At 37.1% G+C, this 19,532-nt stretch overlaps 3 protein-coding genes across 4 annotated transcripts; all 3 read left to right on the plus strand.

Moving 5' to 3' along the window:
• Positions 1-398: 398 nt before the first annotated feature.
• On the plus strand, positions 399-8,401 carry LOC112519493 (28 kDa heat- and acid-stable phosphoprotein-like). 2 transcript variants are annotated; one of them, XM_025127644.1, is made up of 8 exons: positions 399-692; positions 4,016-4,053; positions 5,847-5,912; positions 5,992-6,075; positions 6,535-6,569; positions 7,448-7,533; positions 7,983-8,048; positions 8,118-8,401. In XM_025127644.1, exons 1-8 carry the CDS (start codon positions 626-628, stop codon positions 8,150-8,152), a joined length of 477 nt encoding a protein of 158 aa, XP_024983412.1. In that variant the 5' UTR covers positions 399-625; the 3' UTR covers positions 8,153-8,401. The 2 variants fall into 2 exon arrangements, with proteins under 2 accessions (XP_024983412.1, XP_024983413.1); XM_025127645.1 differs by lacking the exon at positions 399-692 and having other exon boundaries at positions 5,815-5,912.
• Positions 8,402-10,855: 2,454 nt separating this feature from the next.
• Positions 10,856-12,358, plus strand: LOC112519178. Its single transcript, XM_025127174.1, has one exon. It carries the CDS (start codon positions 10,856-10,858, stop codon positions 12,356-12,358), a length of 1,503 nt encoding a protein of 500 aa, XP_024982942.1.
• Positions 12,359-17,588: 5,230 nt separating this feature from the next.
• Positions 17,589-18,169, plus strand: LOC112519840. The gene has a single exon (XM_025128140.1). It carries the CDS (start codon positions 17,644-17,646, stop codon positions 17,986-17,988), a length of 345 nt encoding a protein of 114 aa, XP_024983908.1. The 5' UTR covers positions 17,589-17,643; the 3' UTR covers positions 17,989-18,169.
• Positions 18,170-19,532: the final 1,363 nt, after the last annotated feature.

Below are 19,532 nucleotides of genomic sequence, written 5' to 3' on the forward strand. Positions count from 1 at the left end.
GTCATAAGAATATATCCAACATGTTTTAGAAAAGTCCAAAGAATTATTTAACATGTTTTAGATCGTCCAATGACTTATTTGTTCCAAAAAATTGTTCAATGAGTTATTTAACATGTTTTAAATTGTTGAAAGAGTTATTTAACATATTTTGGAATGTCCAATGACTTATTTGTTTCAAAAAATTGTTCAAGGAGTTATTTAACATGTTTTGGAATATCCAATAACTTATTTGTTCCAAAAAATTGTCCAAAAACTTGATCATTCCAAACACTAAAATCCATTGGGTTTTTTTAGATTTTTTCCCAAAATCTAACTCAATTTTAAAAATAAAAATATTATTCATGTTTTAAAAAAATTATATTGTATTAAGAAAAACCAATACCATCCCTTGGATTAATATTGATCAACTTCCGAATACGGGTCGGATTTTATATACCATAACTGGTTTTGTCCGTGTTCTTGTCTGCAAAAGCTAGGGTTCTATTGTTTTGGGGGAATTTTATTCCAATTTCTCATCGATTAAAGATTGAGGAAGAGGGCACTTCGAGATTATAAAATATTCGTGCTTCTTTCTTCTGTTTAATCGATTTCGATCGTTGGTTTTTGTAAGGTAAACTAGTCGAGAATGGGAAGAGGGAAGTTCAAGGGCAAGCCTACTGGTCGCCGTCAGTTCTCTACGACGGAAGAGATGAGTATGTTACTAAATCATCTTTTGTTTGTGATTATCTTTAGTTTTCCGTTGTTCGACTTATATGGTGTATTTGTCTGAATTACGTTATGGATTTCGATCAACGTGCCTTGATTTTTCAAAGTTTCCATGGACCCTTCGGGATTTAATATCTTTTTTATCTTTCTCTAATTACTTGAACTGCACAGAATGGTCACTGGATTTCGTCGACAATTTGGAGAAAAACCTGGGTTTTTTATTTTGTCTTGTTTTTGAATTTGTTTGTTTTTCTGTTTTGGTCGTGGGCTTTAATAGTTTATAAGTGGAATTGATTTGAAAAAGTACTTTATTTCTAGACCTGCACACCTTAGTGTAAACTAATAGGACCTGAATACTTTTGCTGACTGCACATTGATTCACCCATGGTGTTTCACTTGGCAACCACAAGTGCAGGAATAAAACCATGGACGCTTTGGTTATTTTTTTTCTGAGCAAGAGTGATCATGGAAATGCTTGTTCTAAACAAGTTCTATTTTGATAGTTTACTAAGGTGTAGGAGTTATTGGTCTTTTAAGAAAAAGAAAACTATCATTTGATTACCTTTGGGGTTAGACTAATCTTATACAGTATTTTTTATGAATGGTCGCTTACTTGTCTCAATTCCGGTTTTTATGCTTAATTTGGTGAAGATATTATTGTTACCATTTAATGAGTATTAAAATGACCATATGTTGATACAACTTTCACATATTAAGAGGAAAGACATGATGCAGAAGTTCATGAAAGGAATGAAATTTATGTATAAAATCACAAATTATATGGTTGTATGTGGCATTGTAACTAACATTTATTCTGATACTTTGCTTTGCTTTGCTTGAATAAAATGGCTGACTTTTTGTTCATGCTTATACAATTTGAGAATAGGGTTACCCTCCCACGTGTATTTCTAAATGCCATTGTTATTGTTATTATGAATCACTCCTTTCATATTGTTTTACACATTTGAAGTTGAATTGGTACAACCATGAGAATTCTTTGACTCTGAAAATTTTCCCTTTGTACGTAATAAAAAGAAAAATATGCGAGTGATCTAATCTTAAACGGAAGAGAACAACAGATGCATGTTCAACACAACTTTAGAATATAAAGATGGTATCTCTTATAAAGTATTTCAAAAAATGGAAAAGTGAGAATACGATAGGATACACATTTCATAAAATGATATAAATATCGCATAGTACGAATTAGAAAGAAGACGCATTGTGGAACATCACAAAGAGGAAATGTAGAAACATGCCGCTGCCGCATAACACTGGGAGTTCAATATGCTTTAAAAGTTGAAACTTCCTCTTTCTTTCAATAACTTATAGAAATTGTTGCCCACTAATAATCTGCACTGGATGTGAATCATTTTGTTTCCAACTCCATCTTATAGGTCATCAAGGGCCTATATCTTTTCACCTGGTCTGACATTCTTATTTCTAGTAGCCTATCTGATTTTTGCACCATATTGAATGGTTGCTGAATTTCATTGGTTGATTAAGTCAATCAAGTTCCAAACTGTAGTTGATAAAAAGTGGTCTGTAGCCAGTGGAAGCCCTCACTTAATTTAATTTAGTTATTTATTTATTTATGGTAGATATGAAATATATAACATGGTAGTGATGCAAGCAATAATCTTTGTATTACAACCTATATACAAGACTAACAATAAAAATATGAACTCATACTTGTCTTAAAGACTATAATAATAAATGATATTCCCTTCGTCCCAAAATAATGCCCACAATAAAAAAATGCACACAGTTTCAGAAATATAATTACACACTTTTTATTTATATGGAAGACAATTTTACCCTTGATAAAAAGCGCACAGTTTTAGAATTATATAATAATTCCACTAATGAATTCTCCATTTAATCAAATTTCAAATATTCGTGCATCATAATTAAGGGTGGAATTGGGAATGTAGTAAATTATAACCATCTATTCATGAAAGCCGACACTTATTATGAGAGAATCTTAAATAGAAATGTGGACACTTTTAATTGGACTGAAGGAATAAATATAAATACCAACAATTATCTTGATAATAGTAAGGAAATAATCCTAAAGATGATCCTAAAGTCAGTGGTGGATCCAGAAAATATAGTCATTGAGGGCATAATACACACTACAACAAAATCGGGTTTATAGGACGTCAAAGAACTAAGTGCCCAAATTTATTATCTTATAAGACCAAACAATTGTACTTCCTATGTAAAAGTGTTGCAATGAGTTTACAAGTCGATTTCAAGCCCTTTAACAAGTTTTTTGGGACATTTTTCAACTAAAACGTCATATTAATATTTTTATGACATTATTTGAAATGTGTCTTATAAAAACAAGTGTCCCATAAAAAAACTAATACGGCATTTTATCTTAAAAGTATCCTAAAAAACAAGTTGAGAGACCAAAAATGTCCTATAAACTTGTTGCAAAGTTTTTACATAGGAGGAAGAATTGTTTGATCCTATGACTTTAAGTCATATAAAACAATCTATTAGGACATTTAAATATTTTTGATGTCTTATATACCCGATTTTGTTGTAATGATAAAATACAATAATAATTAATTAAAAGACACTGTTCTACTAAAAGTTGGTAAACTAGTTACCTTTTATCTAACACGGTTTTTGCAGAACATGCGAGAGACGAGAGACGAGAGACGAGAGACGAGAGACGAGAGACGAGAGACGAGAGACGAGAGACGAGAGACGAGAGACGAGAGATGAGAGATATGTGTGTGGAGTGTGCGTGAGGTGAGAGCTCACACATGAGAGCCATATGCATGAGTGAGATGAGATTGCAGGAGTTAAGGTTGGGTTGGGGAATTAGACTTTAATTGTTGGGGGGCACTGTAAGAACTAAGAATTATAGGTAAAAGCATGTGAACCTCACCACATGATAACGGAGTGTTTAGTACATGTCAGTATTTTGTTGGGGTCCTTTACTCCTACCCCAATGCCTTGAATCCGCCCCTGCCTAACGTCACTGCCGGTATCTTGCAATCCTTATCAGGTAGTTATTTGTAAGAAATAAAAACCGTATATGACCAAAATATAAATTATCATGGGCCACCCAAATAAGCATGGACTACTATCGTGGTAATATGGCACTATATTCTTTGATTCTTGCTTCCGATATTTCTTTCTTGTTCAAAGTTGAAGCTTAAATAATGATTATATGCCCTTATTTGTTTTCATTTCTTAGGCATGTTCCAAGTTTATCTTAGTGAAACTGGATGATGTGTGATAATAATTGTTGGCTAATTTTTTTTTGATGATAAGTTTGCATTGATGATTGCAGTTGCTGGTACTTCTTCACGCCCTCGCACTTTTAAAAAGGTAATTTTACTAATCTTCTTTTTGACAAGAAGCAATGATGATCTTTTGACTGGTAGGCGGTAGCCCAATCTATGGGTAATGATTATATGCCTTTATTTGTTTTCATTTCTTAGGCATGTTCCAAGAAGCAATCATGATCTTTTTTAGATTTCGTTATTAACAGAAAAAAACTAAGATATGAGTGTAGCAAAGGTTGAAATCAAAGAATGGTTCGGATCTGAAAAAACTTTCTCAAGTGATCAGGCAGTGCAAGTCATCATGATTTTTGTCAAGTTAATACTAGCTTCTTGCAGTTTTAACAATACGAGTCCTTGCATGTGTATATGCAGCATATAAAGCGTGCATGTGTATTACGCAGCATATAAAGCATGCATGTGTATATGCAGCATATAAAACATAATATTTATAAAATTGTTAGCATAATCCAATTTATTTTTACTCTTTTTGGATAACTTCATGATCTTGGATGCTTCCTTTTGGGGAAGTAAACTTTATAGTTATCATCAATCTAGCAAAATTTCTATGTAGGGAAATTAATTAGGTAGGGTACAGGGTGTACATGGAGATGTGTTCTTAGCTCATAGTTGATGTATGATCCAGAAGCTTTTTGGTGGTGGTCAATTTTATATATGGAAACCAAATATTCTCGCACTGCACATTTCTTAGTAATATGCCTTTGCCATCCGCATCATGGTGAAGGGTTGGAAAATTTCACTTAAAAAACATACTACTGATTATTAAGATTAACAATGAGGCCATGATGGGATGGTTGAATGATGATCCTAGTTTGCTTATGTTAGTTGATCAATAGCGAATAAGGTCATCAATGTGTTTTCAAGGTCTTTGTTAATTGGAAATTAGGTTTTTCCATATGTGGGTAGACAATATATCTGTTAGTCTTGTAAAGGTAATTTGGGATTTAGGATTATGGACATGTATTTATTAGTATTGCCTCTTATATCTATATCGTAATTGTATGTTTTCTTTCTTTGTTATTCTATATGTTAGTTGTAGCTGATTAGTTCTCTAGTTCTAGTTATATAGTTCTCTCTGATACTATATATGTTGCTATAATTCACCATTATTGTTATAGAGTGTTTATTATATGAAAATGTGTATGAGAGAGGCTAATTCCTTGCAAAGATAACACGAGTTTTTTTTGTCACTTGCTTCTCTATTCTTCCTGTCATTGGTCCATTTTCATTTTGAAGTTGTGGGGCGAGACTTTCATAGAACCTTATTGCATGGGAAGTTGTAGGATTTAACACATGGTTCAGTGGTCACTGTATTTCAAGCTTTCATTATTCGGTTCTTTCATCTCATTCAAAATTTCAGTTCCTACTTGTGATCTTGATATGAAGGAGTTTGGATGGTTTGGATACATAAGTTTTTTTTAGTTCTTCTGCGTTCACCAATACAATAGTTAACGAGTCAGGCTCTGATTCATTTATGAGAAACATATCATTTGGTCTTGAATCAAATCCAATTGTAAAATTTGTGTTGCAAATTGTATGATTTTGATAAATATGCTTCAAACAAGTATGGAGCTGTAAAGAAAAGTAGATTTTTTTTTTCTAATGTTCATAATAGATAAACTTCATTCCCACTTACTGTTTGCATGGAAAGGAGGGTGCCCTGCATGTCATCAACTTGGTTTTTCTTAAGTCTATTTTTGACTATTGGATGGTAGCCATTAGTGGACTTAAGCTTGGTTTTTGTTTTTGTGGTGGCTAACAAATTATATTTTGTTGATTGTGTAAGCATTTGTTTGGAGGCTAATGTTGGTTTACCAGGAAGCTGAAGTTGAAGAGGAAGAGAGATCAGAAGAATCTGAAGAGGAGTCTGAGGAAGAATCTGAAGTGAGTAAATTGTGGCACTTCATTTTTATAGATACTTACTTTTAGTATTGTTCTTTTATCATTCCTGTAATGTCTATAGAGGAAGAAAGGACCCCAAGGTGTTATTGAGATCGAGAACCCTAATACATCCAAGCCAAAGACCATGAAAGCCAGAGATGTTGATGTAAGTTCCCAGTGTTTATATTCCGTTCTCATTAATGTCATGCATTGACTTCAATTAAAGGAACCACAATACATTTAAAAATTGATATCAATGTATTTAAAATTTGAGGAAAATTGATAGCCACACCACAATATACAAGTCCTGTAAACAAAAGCAAGTGGCTGTTGATAATGTTAATCAAATATAGTAAATAAAAACAAGTGGCTATTAATAATGTTAAATAATATATAGTAAATAAAACCGAGCGGCTGTTTATAATGTTAAATAATATATAGTAAATAAAAACGAGCGGCTCTTAATAATGTTGAATAAGATATTAAGATATGAACTTCATTTTCAAACATGCATGTTTGGAATTCAGAGTCAAAAAATGATTAACAAAAAAGAATGGAGCATATTATACAAATTCAGATGAACATCTTTTGGAATTGTAGTGGCTGACACTGATCTTTTGTACAGCTGGACAAGACAACTGAATTATCAAGACGTGAAAGGTCGTAAATGCTTCTCCTGTTTCCTCTTTTTTGTTATGTATTTGATAAGAATCATCTAGTTGCATATTGTATTTTATATACCTGTTTTTTTTTCTTTGACCCATTTCCTCCATATTATGTTTTAGGATGTAGTCATGGAGGGACAAGAAGATCATTGTGCTTTCTGTTTATAGAAATAAACAGAAAGAATATATCTCATATATTGAATACTACCTGTGTCCCAATAAGAGTTGAATGTTGGTTCTGGGTTCTAGATGCAATTTTACTTTATTCAATACTTTTTGCTGCATGGGCAGTTATTTGTGTTTTCCAACAAATAAAGATCTGTTGTCAAATTGAAGGCAATATTTAGCATGCTTGATACCATACAGCCAAAAATGGGGTCAATATTTTTTAGATGGAGAATATCATTTGGGCTTGCTAGATATTGTTTTTAGACAATCATACACATCAACTTGCAGTCCTACACACATCGTGAACCTGTTAAAAATTTGGCACTGCTAGAGCTTAAACGGAAAAAGGCACTTTAGTTGACTTGAGACCGAATTTACGTTTTTCCTTCCTGCACTAGAACATGTAATATATACACACTTCCCACCATTCCTGCTAAGGCATAGTGAAAACCCAAGTGTCCTATTGCAAACATCAACAGCTAAAAATTTGCAAAAGTCGCAATGCTGAAAATGTGACTGTAAATCGGTTTTTAAAGGGCTTTGCAACTTGCCACCGATGTTTATGTTCAAAAGTCATATAGGAGTCCAAGGTGTCTTATAAATCAAGTATTTGTTTGATTTCTTTTTCGAAATGTCACTTCAATGTTGATGTCAAATGAAAAGGTTGCACATATTTTTTAACTCTCATTCTCTTTCTCCCACCAGAGAAGAAATCGAGAAACAGAGGGCTCATGAAAGGTACATGAAGTTGCAAGAGCAGGGGAAAACAGATCAAGCAAAGAAAGATTTAGGTAAACCAATATGATATTAATTGCCGATTACCGAGGAATTTATCAATTAGGTTGTGTTTCAGACACTCCTGTCTGGAAAAATTCCAATATCGTCTTGGGCATGTCTCTTAATAAATGCGGCTATTTCATTCTGTATCACCTCAACCATTTTTAACATTTTATATCTGTGATCCCTGCATCATATGATGATATAAACCAAACGAACCAAGTATTCCCACATGGAGATAGGGTAGAATTTGGCATTTCATATATGGATGTAAATTTTTGATTGCTATTTTAGGGTTTAGGGCAAACTTCTAATCGTTGATGGGTGTGAAAAATCAAGTGTTGCATCTGTTTGTTTCAGAACAGAAGTTGCATTTTGGTTCAAGGCTTCTATAATGCATGCATCTTGTATTATGACACACACCTCTCTAAAACTCGAACAACATTTTGCTTCTTTTTTGTAGAGCGACTGGCCCTTATCAGGCAACAGAGGGCAGAAGCTGCCAAGAAACGAGAAGAAGAGAAGGCTGGTAATGTCTTAAATCTCGACCCTGTTTTTATCTTATCGTTTTATCCGTTCTAAAACTTGACATTTTCAGCCAAAGAACAAAAGAAGACTGAAGCTCGCAAATGAGAATGATTATCTCTGAAAGGGGTAAGTAAGCGATCGACTAGGTTTTATGAAACTAGAAATTTCTATTCGGGAAGGAACAAATTTTATGGCAACCAATTTGTCGTATAAATACAAAATCAGAGAACATGAAATTGTGGACTTGTTGAATCTTGACAACAGTCATCTTTATGATTGTTAATGTTTGCTTTTGGAGTTTGTACCTGAAAAGTACTTCTGGTATCTCAATGTTTCTTCTTGTAGTTTACATTCGAATCTTCTGTGGTCGAGCTTTCCGCCTTTTTAGCATGGTTTTTGGCATTTTCATATGGACTATGAACATATCGAGTCTAGGGTTGCTTAGAAACACGAGATGGGTCTGTTTTCACATGGACCGGTCTCAAAGAAAGAGTCCGGTTTGGTCAAATCCTTGTAGACACGGTCTAAAAAAAGTTGGACCGTTTGGATCGGCGAGGTAAAAAACCAAATCCAGCGTGGTCCAGCCGAAAAATGTCTATTCTTACGTTCTGTTTACCGACAACAGCTGGTAAGCTATCTGGAATAAGAGCTCTGACTATAGTAAGCGGCTTTGCTGAAACAAGTGATGTTTGGAAAATGACTGTTTACCAAATATTCTGGATTTGGTACTAATCGGCAAAAAATGATGATTATTAACTTTATATATAGTGAAGTGTTAAATAAGGTTGGGTTCATGTGAGACCAATGGTTTTTCGTGAGACCTGTAAGACCAATTTATGTTTATTGATCAACTTTATAAGCTAATGATCTAATGGTCTAAAGTTGTATGGTGACAATTTTGTGATTATTAAAAAGTCTTATGGCAATTTTGTGATTATGAATGTTCAGATTGTAGATCTAATCTAAAGGTTGAGAATTGGTCTTATGGGTCTCACGAAAAACCCTTGGTCTCACATGATCCCAAGTCGTGTTAAATATAATGCAACTATTTGCGAAATATTATGTATGAATAATTGTTGAATGACAAAAAATTTACAAATTTCATAATTTGAAATATATTTAAACAAGAAAATAAATTGAATTTTAATATATTAATTTGTGTACAAATCTTAATTGAAACATTGGACAATAATTGATTTGAAATCTGATTATGGAAATTAGTCTTGTCTTGAGAACTCCATTGCATTTCATTAACTTTTGTTTAATTGCTTTCTTAAGGCTGTTCTTCAATTACGATAAAAATGGTGTTTTTATCATATTCTATAAATAATTGATCTTTGGATATTATATTTCCTTATAAAGTTATGAATTGTAAAACAAGCAAACAATCACCACATCTTTTTTGTACTTGAAAAGGATCAGGAGCCATTTGCTAGGATTGAAAATCTAGCATCGTAAGCGTGCTCGATGACGTTTTTAAGGTGTTTTCTTCTTTAGTTAATGCACGTCAACGTCATTAATCCTTGTGTGCAAGTATATGTGGCATCCCAAAAATAATATATATTTGCAATTACATATACAACGCATTAGAAGTACAAAAAAGACATATATATATATGTGCAATTTCTTCTCATCCAACCCAAATAAACGTGAATATCATATTAAAATCACAAATTGCTAAAATATTTTGGTAGCCTTCCCCTCTTCCTTTTCCTCTATACGTTGTTTGTTGATCACCAAGAACGACTGTATGTATCAGGGTTCCATCTAGCGCATCTATAACTTCGTTTTAAAAAACCAAAAAATAACATCTCAAACTTAATATCAGTTAATGTATCTAAATATCTATCTTGTTATCTTCATCTTGAACCAATTTGTAGCATATTCAAGGCATCATTTTTTTTAGCTTTAATACTTCCATCACAAATTGTCTTTCAACAAAGACTTGTACATACAATTTTCTTCAAACACCCATTAAATGTCTCTCAATGAAAACTCGTCACCAAAATCAGTTGACGAATTTGATGAATGGCAATCATGAGTTTTTCAACAAAACCAAAAACTCGATCGCATCATCGAGGATATGCTCAATAAACTAATCCAATCTGTTCATAAGAGATCAACCTCCAAGAGCAATTAGGAGGTATCGTGATAGGCAACGTGATATGGGCGAAACACATTTGCTGGAAGACTATTTTATCGATAATCTGATGTATGACCAGGTTATCTTCTGAAAAAGATTTTGAATGTGAAGACCTCTATTCCGTCGTATAGTGGATGTTGTTGTTGCTAATTACGAATATTTTCCATAAAGAGTTGATGCCACGAGTAAAAGTCTTTCACTATTCCAAAAATGTACTATAGCCATAGGGTGTTGGCATATGGGACATCAGTCGATGTAGTTGACGAATATTTGAGAATGAGTGGATCCACAACATGGGAATCTGATACGGGTCGCCTGGCCCGACAGATCGAACGAAAACGCAATCGAATTATTTAGTTTCCTTTTTACTGCTTGCCTTTAATTATTTAGTTTCCTTTATTATTTAGTTTCCTTTTTTCTAGACGTTTCATAATTTCGTTTTATTTCCTAGTCTATTTAAGAACCATGTTAATAGCTATTTTGGAGGAKWTTAGATTATCAATACAACCTAGCTTTGCTTTGCTTACCGTTTTACGAGTTCTTGTTTAATTTCACGCTTGTGGAATTTATTTACTTTTCGGTTGATGCTGGTCGATCCTATTCCACGCAACCTACTGCGTCAGTTGTTATCAAAGCACAGTTTCCTGTCTCTCCCCAACCCCGCAATGGGAGACAACCAACCCCTCACCCGAGTCGATTTTGACGACCTTACCGCGGCTCTCACCACGGCTCTAACCAACGCCTTCACCAACTCACAAGACACCCTTATCAATCGAATCAGTACTCTCATCAACAGGCGTCCGGTAAGAGACAGACACCCCGATCGTAGACCACCACCCCGTCATCAACTAGCCCCTAGCGTTCACTCTAGTTCCGAATCAGAACCTGAGGAGGAAGAGCGACCACCTCGCAACGATCCAGACTACCGAATGAARGCCGACATCCCTTACTTCCATGGAAACGTAGGCGTCGAAGACTTCCTCGATTGGCAAATCGAGGTTGACCGTTTCTTTGAAATCATKGAAATCCCRGASCATAAGCAAGTCAAGATGGTGGCTTTCCGCTTAAARAACACCGCCGCCGTTTGGTGGGATCGTTTAACCACCCAACGACAACGACAACACAAGGGCCCGGTTCGTTCATGGAGACGAATGAAGCAATTAATGTCAGATCGTTTTCTACCGGAGGATTACGAACAGATTCTCTACCGAATGTACTTGGATTRTTCCCAAGGTTCYAGATCCGTGTCCGAATACACAACGGAGTTTATCCGTTACTCCGATCGAAATGAGGTAGGCGAAACGGAGGGTCAAAGAGTCGCACGCTACATCAACGGTTTGAAGCCTTCCATCCAAGAAAAAATCGGACTCCAAACCGCGTGGACCATCTCTGAAGCTTCYAATTTGGCCATAAAAGCCGAGTTAATGGAGAAAACCACCYGATCTCTATACCGTCGCTACCCCACTCAAACCTCCACCGACGCCCCTAGCTCAAATCCCGACAAAGGAAAAAACGTAGTAACTCGCCCGAGTCTACGCGATTCCGATCCCCCTCGAACCACAACCACCGCCAAGCCAACCGCACCAAAACCCACGAACCCCTACGCGAAACCATCGGCTCCTAAGTGCTATCGTTGTGGCCTACCGGGTCATAAGTCGAACGAATGTAGCAACCGGAGAACCACCGGGCTTGTGAACGAAGAAGAATWCGACRACGAAGAAAAAGAGTACGAAGGCGCTGATTTTGCRGAAGAARATTTCGAGGAAGAAAAAGTCAATATCGTACTCCAACGAGTTCTTCTCGCCCCAAAAGAAGACGGTCAACGAAAAAACCTCTTCCGGTCTTATTGCTCGATCAACAAAAAGATTTGCAATTTGATCATAGACAATGGTAGTTGCGAAAACTTGGTGGCTCAAAAGCTTGTCGATCACTTRGGTCTACCGACTCAACCTCACGAATCGCCGTATGCACTTGGATGGGTCAAGAAAGGGCCGCAAGCACGAGTGACTCAAGTTTGCAAGGTTCCTCTTTCTATTGGCAAATACTACAAAGAAGAAGTACTTTGCGATGTTTTGGATATGGATGCATGCCACATATTACTCGGACGACCGTGGCAATACGACAACAACGTTACTCACAAGGGAAGAGACAACGTGATGCTATTCTAATGGGGCGATCGAAAAATTGCCATAGCACCCGTTGCCCGATTTGATAAAGTCCCGGAAAAGCAAAGCATGAGTTTCTTGGTCGTAACATCAAACGAGCAAGACATGGAGAGAGCATATAAGGAATCTCAAGTTTTTTGCCCAATCGTCGTCAAAGGGTTGATGCATACTGAAGAGACCGTTTCCGAGATTCCGACGGAAGTCGATGAGATCTTACGGGATTTCAAAGAATTAACCGCCGATGACCTCCCACCCGAACTACCACCTATGAGGGACGTCCAACACCAAATTGATTTAATTCCCGGTGCTAATTTACCAAACCTTCCCCACTACCGGATGAGCCCCAAGGAAAACGAAATTCTGAGGGATCAAGTCGAAGATCTTTTACGGAAGGGATTCATTCGTGAAAGTCTTAGCCCGTGTGCCGTCCCTGTCCTTCTCGTACCAAAAAAGAACAACCAATGGAGGATGTGTGTTGATAGTCGCGCCATCAACAAAATCACCATCAAATACCGGTTCCCCATTCCTCGTCTTGAGGATATGCTTGATGAACTAGCCGGCGCAAAGGTGTTTTCCAAAATTGATCTTCGTAGCGGCTATCACCAAATCCGGATCCGTCCGGGTGATGAATGGAAGACGGCGTTCAAAACACCTTTTGGGCTATACGAATGGCTTGTCATGTCTTTTGGCACTTCCAACGCGCCAAACACTTTTATGAGGACGATGGATCAAGTCCTTCGTCCTTTTATTGGATCCTTCGTGGTCGTGTATTTCGATGACATCCTCATCTATAGCCGAAGCAAAGATGATCACTTAACGCATCTCCGAGAAGTTCTTTCCGTGCTCCAAGATAGTAAACTCTACATCAATATCAAAAAGTGTACTTTTTGTACAAGTAAGCTCTTATTTTTGGGATTTGTTGTGGGAGAATCCGGAATCGAAGTTGATGAAGAGAAGGTACGTGCAATCAACGAATGGCCGACACCGAAAACCGTTTCCGATGTTCGAAGTTTCCACGGTTTGGCCACCTTTTACCGGAGATTTGTGCAAAACTTTAGTACGATCACCGCACCCATCACCGAGTGCTTAAAGAAAGGAAATTTCAATGGGGGCCCATTCAAGATCAAAGCTTTGCGTTGATCAAAGAAAAGTTGAGCACAACACCGGTTCTCGCACTTCCCGATTTTAGCAAGATTTTTGAAGTCGAATGTGACGCAAGTGGTGTGGGAGTAGGAGCCGTCCTATCCCAAGAAAAAYRACCGATTGCGTTCTTTAGCGAAAAGCTAAGCGAGGMGAGACAAAAGTGGAGCACTTACGATCAAGAATTTTATGCGGTCTTTCGTGCTTTAAAACAATGGGAACACTATCTCGTACAAAAAGAGTTCGTTCTTTTTACCGATCATCAAGCCTTGAAATTCATCAATAGTCAAAAATCGGTGAATAAGATGCACGCACGTTGGGTAAGTTACTTGCGAAAATTCCCTTTTGTGATCAAGCACAAGTCGGGAGTACTTAACCAAGTAGCCGACGCCTTGAGTCGGCGTGCTACCTTGATGGTCACTCTCTCTCAAGAGATTACCGGGTTTGAAGTTCTTAAGGATCAATACGAGGACGATGATGACTTCAAAATTCTTTGTTCCAAATGCAAAGGCGGAACACTGATGGATGATTACTATATCAACGACGGTTATCTTTTTAAAGGTAATCAATTGTGCATCCCTAATTCCTCTCTTCGCGAAAAGTTGATACGAGATTTACATGGAGGGTGTCTAAGTGGGCATCTTGGCCGAGACAAAACCATCGCTAGTGTCATTGAGCGATATTATTGGCCCCGTTTGAGGTGCGACGTTGGCGCCATTGTTCGCAAGTGTTATACATGCCAAACCGCCAAAGGCCAAAGCCAAAACACCGGCCTTTACTTACCACTACCGGTTCCGGACGACATATGGCAAGATTTGTCCATGGATTTTGTCATTGGCTTACCCCGCACGCAACGAGGCGTTTACTCTATTTTTGTCGTCGTAGATCGTTTTTCAAAGATGTCACATTTTATTGCTTGCAAAAAGACAGCTGACGCAAGTAATATCACCAAGTTATTTTTCAAAGAAGTTGTACGCCTTCATGGGGTTCCCAAGACTATTACTTCCGATCGTGATTCGAAGTTTTTAAGTCACTTTTGGATCACTCTTTGGAGATTGTTTGGTACCTCACTCAACAAAAGTAGCACGGCGCATCCGCAATCCGATGGTCAAACTGAGGTAACCAATCGAACGTTGGGAAACATGCTTAGAAGTGTTTGTAGTGGTAAACCGAAACAGTGGGATCTCGCTTTATCCCAAATCGAATTCGCCTACAATAGTGCAACTCATTCGGCGACCGGTTGTTCCCCTTTCTCTCTCGTTTACACAACGGCTCCCAAGCATGTTGTTGACTTAGTCAAACTCCCACGTCTACCTGGATCGAGTGTTGCCGCGGAGAATATGGCTAAAGATGTTCAAGCCATAAAAGAAAACGTCAAAGCTCGCTTGAAACAAATTGGTGTGAAGAACAAAGAAGTCGCGGATCAACGACGTCGCAAGAAAGTTTTTCAGATAGGTGATGATGTGATGGTTTTTCTCCGAAAAGAACGATTTCCCRTTGGAACCTACGGCAAACTCCAACCCAAGAAGTACGGACCTTTCAAGATCACCAAAAAAATCAACGACAATGCCTATGTCGTCGCCCTTCCCGATTCGCTTCACATCTCCAACACCTTTAATGTCGCGGATCTGTACGATTACTATGCGGATGATCTCCCTTTGGAAGAGAACTCGGGGTCGAGTTCTTTAGAGGTGGAGGAGACTGATACGGGTCGCCTGGCCCGACAAATCGAAGGAAAACGCAATCGAATTATTTAGTTTCCTTTTTACTGCTTGCCTTTAATTATTTAGTTTCCTTTATTATTTAGTTTCCTTTTTTCTAGACGTTTCCTAATTTCGTTTTATTTCCTAGTCTATTTAAGAACCATGTTAATAGCTATTTTGGAGGAGATTAAATTATCAATACAACCTGGCTTTGCTTTGCTTACCGTTTTACGAGTTCTTGTTTAATTTCACGCTTGTGGAATTTATTTACTTTTCGGTTGACACTGGTCGATCCTATTCCACGCAACCTACTGCGTCAGAATCTCTCATGCACTTTGTAGATGGTGTCATCTCATGTTTTAGTGATGAGTACCTAAGAAAGCCTACGAAGCTAATTTGGCAAGACTACTCTATGTTGGAGATCAATGTGGGTTCCCGAGTATGATAGGTAGTGTTGACCGCATGTATTGAGAATGGAAAATTTGTGCAAGTGCATGGGCCATAAAATATATCGGAAGAAGTGGAAAGCCAAAAATCATTTTGGAAGCTGTTGCATCATATGATTTAAGGATATGGTATGCTTTCTTTGGAATACCAAGTTCGCTTAATGATATTAATGTACTCCACCAATCTCATGTTTTTGATGATGCATTGGCAGGTTGATCACCAAAAGTTAGTTATGTCACGAATGGTCACGAAAATGATAGGGCATATTATCTCAATTATGACATTTATCCTTCATGGGCTGCATTTGTCAAGTCAGTTACATCTCCCCAAATGCGGAAGCACAAGTTGTTTGCTCAAGTTCAAGAGGTCGTCATAAAAGATGTTGAACGAGCATTTGGAGTTCTACAAACTCGTTTTGCATTTATTCAAAGACAATGTCTTGTTTGGGGCAAACAGAAAATGGGACGAATTACGAATGATTGTATCATCATGCATAATTTGATAGTTGAAGACGAAAGGGATACATACCAAAATTATTATGATCCTACTGAGTTTCTTAACGACATGCTCACAAATCAACAACGAGATCAATCAACTGAATTCTCTACTGAATGGATTGCAAACCTATCCCGTTATATGGCTAATAAGGAACAACTTCACAATAGGGAAGCTCAACGCTACAAAATTATTTGATTGAACATATATGACAAAAATTTGATCCTGGTATTTAAGCAAGATCATTTATGTATTTCAGATATGTAATTTCTTACTTATTTTTGTGACTTGTATTATTTAATTTCAATTGTATGATTAGTTTTTATAATTATAATTACGTTTTAAAATATGCAATTGCCCGTTTAATCTATTTTTATATTTAAAAGGTAATAATTTAAAATTAAGATATATAATTTTTATAAAATCATATTTTAGATTGAATTGAATTACCGTTAAATGATAAAAAAAGTTAGATTGAATTGGATTAAAAATTGTGGTAAGAGAAGGGGTGTTCGCAGTCCGGTTTGGACGGTTTAACCCCTCAGACCACAAAACAAATCGTAATGGCGGTTTATAAAATTTTCAAACCGGACGGTTTGACATCAAATGCTCAGATCGGTCAAACCAGATCATGAAAATGCGGCCTGGTCTGACCGGTTTAGGCAGTTTGGGTCTTTAATGAACTTCAAATATTAAACTTAGAAAAACATATATATATTTTAGAATTTTAGATTAAATCCATTTTAACAAAACAAAATATCCAAACAAATAAATGTAATAATTAAGTAGCTCTTGAGTCCAAAATCCAAGTAATTCAAAGTTCAAACAAATAAATATATAATACATATTACAAAACAAACAAATTAACAAAGTTACAACTCCACTGCGAGTATTGAGTAACAAAATCCACGACTTTACAACCTTCAATTCTTGGGTCTTGAGTTCTTAACAAAATCGATAAATTGATAGAGTTCTTGTGAGATTTCAGAATTTGGAGACCTTCAATTCAAATGTGTCGATATGTTTACTGGTTTAGGGATTTTTAGGCACCGATTCATTTGGATTTGATTATGTTAGATGTTAGACTATATGTTGGGCTTAGAAATATATTTGGATCATAACCCTTAAGTTAAAAAAATTGGGCTTGCTAATACTAGAATATATATATATATATATATATATATATATGTGTGTGTGTGTGTGTGTGTATGTATGTATTTGACGGTCAGTTTGGTCCAAACCGCTCAAAAAGAGTTCCAGACTGCAAACCGGACTGTCCGGTTTTACTATTTTCCAAACCAGACCAAACCATCAGACCGCTTAAACCTCCAAAAACGATCTGATTTAATTTGATTCGACCGGTTTAAATGGTCCCAAACAGTTTTTTTTAAATAATATTTTAGTTGAGAAGTGGTCGGAAAGGGATAGTGATCAAACATATCTGAATAATCCCAACTCGGTTTTTTGCAATTAACTAGAGAACTTCCTTCGTCTCCCCCAACAATGGCCGACGATCATCACCGCCAAAATCCACCTAACAAACCTAGGGTCTCTGGTGAAATCGGGGATAGTAGCAGTCGTTATAAACCAAATTTCCCCAACCCGCCTGAAATTACGAACCCTGATGCAGCAACCCTGAGGGACCAATGGAAGTACGCCATCAGACAGTACAGCAAATGGTATTCACACGCTTGGGGAACCGCCATACTTGCCGGACTTTCTTTCTTTGCCCTCGGTTGGGTAATTAAGGGCGGTAATCCTATCCCTTCCTTCCATCAAAGCGACGTCGCCCCTCGGGATTCCCCTCCCCGCCCCTCCGATCCTCCTGATGTCAACCAAAGTCGCTGAGTTTTCATCTCTTAAGTGAGTCTTAATCCTTAATTTGTGCTTATCATAGTTGACTGAATGTTTGTTGCTTTTATATTTGGCTTTCATCCTTATGATTGTATTTGTAACTGTTCTAATTCCATAATTTTAAGAATCACTTATGGGTCTTTGTGCGTTTTTACACATTCGATATGTTTGTGAATGTCTTGATGTGGTTCGTAATGTTTGATGTTTCTATGTGTTTTTGAGTTCTTAGATCATGTATATGAATTCATACTATTATTCTGTATATGTGTTCTTTTGGGTGAAAACTAGCAGAAGAAAAACAAATCCCAAATTGGCCGAACCAAACCGGTTTCGTTTGGTTTAGATTCTGTTAACCTTATGAGTGCAGTTGGTTAGTTCACGTCGCCCCCTTGTGCTAGTTACTGCAATGTGGTTCCTTGTGGAGGGTTTGGGGTGGATCGCGGGATTTCCATATGCAAACTAAGAAAGATGTCATTTGTCTGTGTGTTGTGTTCGTTGTCGTTGGTGGAAGAGCAAGAAGCAAAAGACAATATAATGATCTGGCGCCGAATCCCCATTCCGTTCTACGGTGGATGTACTATTACATGAACTAACCAGTGAGTAACGTTGTAGGGTGATGATCAATCTGCCATCCATATGGCACAGAATCAAGTTTTTCATTAGAGTAACAATATGTTGAGGTTAAATGTCATCTTATGCTTTTCAGTGTTCAGGGTTCTATACAGCAGATTCATAATCATTCATAGATATCTTAATGAAACAGTAGTTAAAGACTCGAAAAGAACTTAACTTGCTGCAACTTGGCTTGATTAAATTGAGCGTACTTGGTATGTCCCACACAGACGTAGGACATCCGATAGGTAAAGAGGCTGTTTCCATTAAGACTGCGGGTATGCAAAATAGAAGTGAAATACAAGGAGTTATGTTAGCAGGGCTAGGAAAATACAGACATGGTGCAGTTGGTAGCATACACTACAATACAATTCGTTGTGCTGGATTTTGTACCCGTGAGCGATGCCTAAAAACAACCAAACGGGCCCAATGAGTTCCACGTGGAGTAGGGTTTGAAGAGGGTAAGATGTATGTAGACTGAACCAACCGAAACCCATGGCACTGCCTTCACAAAGAACATGCAGCCTGTTAGACCCAGGTTTGATCTCCCGAAAAGTAGCTTAACTGATAAGACCTTAGGTTTGCTCCCGAGTTAAAAGTCCCTTTAGGGCGATTGGAGGGTGTGCATGGCTGTTAGCTGTAAATAAGCTTGTATGGACTCCTACGGTTACCATAAAAAGCTAATTTTATATCGTTATCGGAAGGACGTTGTATCTCCCACTTTATTGTTTCTAATAATTATTAGGGGCCGTTTACCAAACACTTACCCGGGTAAACATTTACTAAGTCACATTACCTTACCGGATGATTATGGCAAGAACCAAGAATCTTACCCCATAAGAGCGAAACAAGGACCATGAGTCTTACCCGGTAAGTGAGGGCGACACTCTTACCATGGTAAGCGCTTACCGGGTAAATTGTTGAAT

Source organism: Cynara cardunculus (genome assembly GCF_001531365.2).
Source record: "Cynara cardunculus var. scolymus isolate 2C chromosome LG 10, CcrdV1, whole genome shotgun sequence".
NCBI classification, from domain to species: Eukaryota; Viridiplantae; Streptophyta; class Magnoliopsida; order Asterales; family Asteraceae; genus Cynara; species Cynara cardunculus.

Coding starts and splice junctions, on each gene's coding strand:
- LOC112519493 (XM_025127644.1), top strand. CDS start 626: ATGGGAAGAGGGAAGTTCAAGGGCAAGCCTACTGGTCGCCGTCAGTTC. Junction 693..4,015: donor CTCTACGACGGAAGAGATGA/GTATGTTACTAA, acceptor TGATGATTGCAG/TTGCTGGTACTTCTTCACGC. Junction 4,054..5,846: donor GCCCTCGCACTTTTAAAAAG/GTAATTTTACTA, acceptor TTGGTTTACCAG/GAAGCTGAAGTTGAAGAGGA.
- LOC112519840 (XM_025128140.1), top strand. CDS start 17,644: ATGGCCGACGATCATCACCGCCAAAATCCACCTAACAAACCTAGGGTC.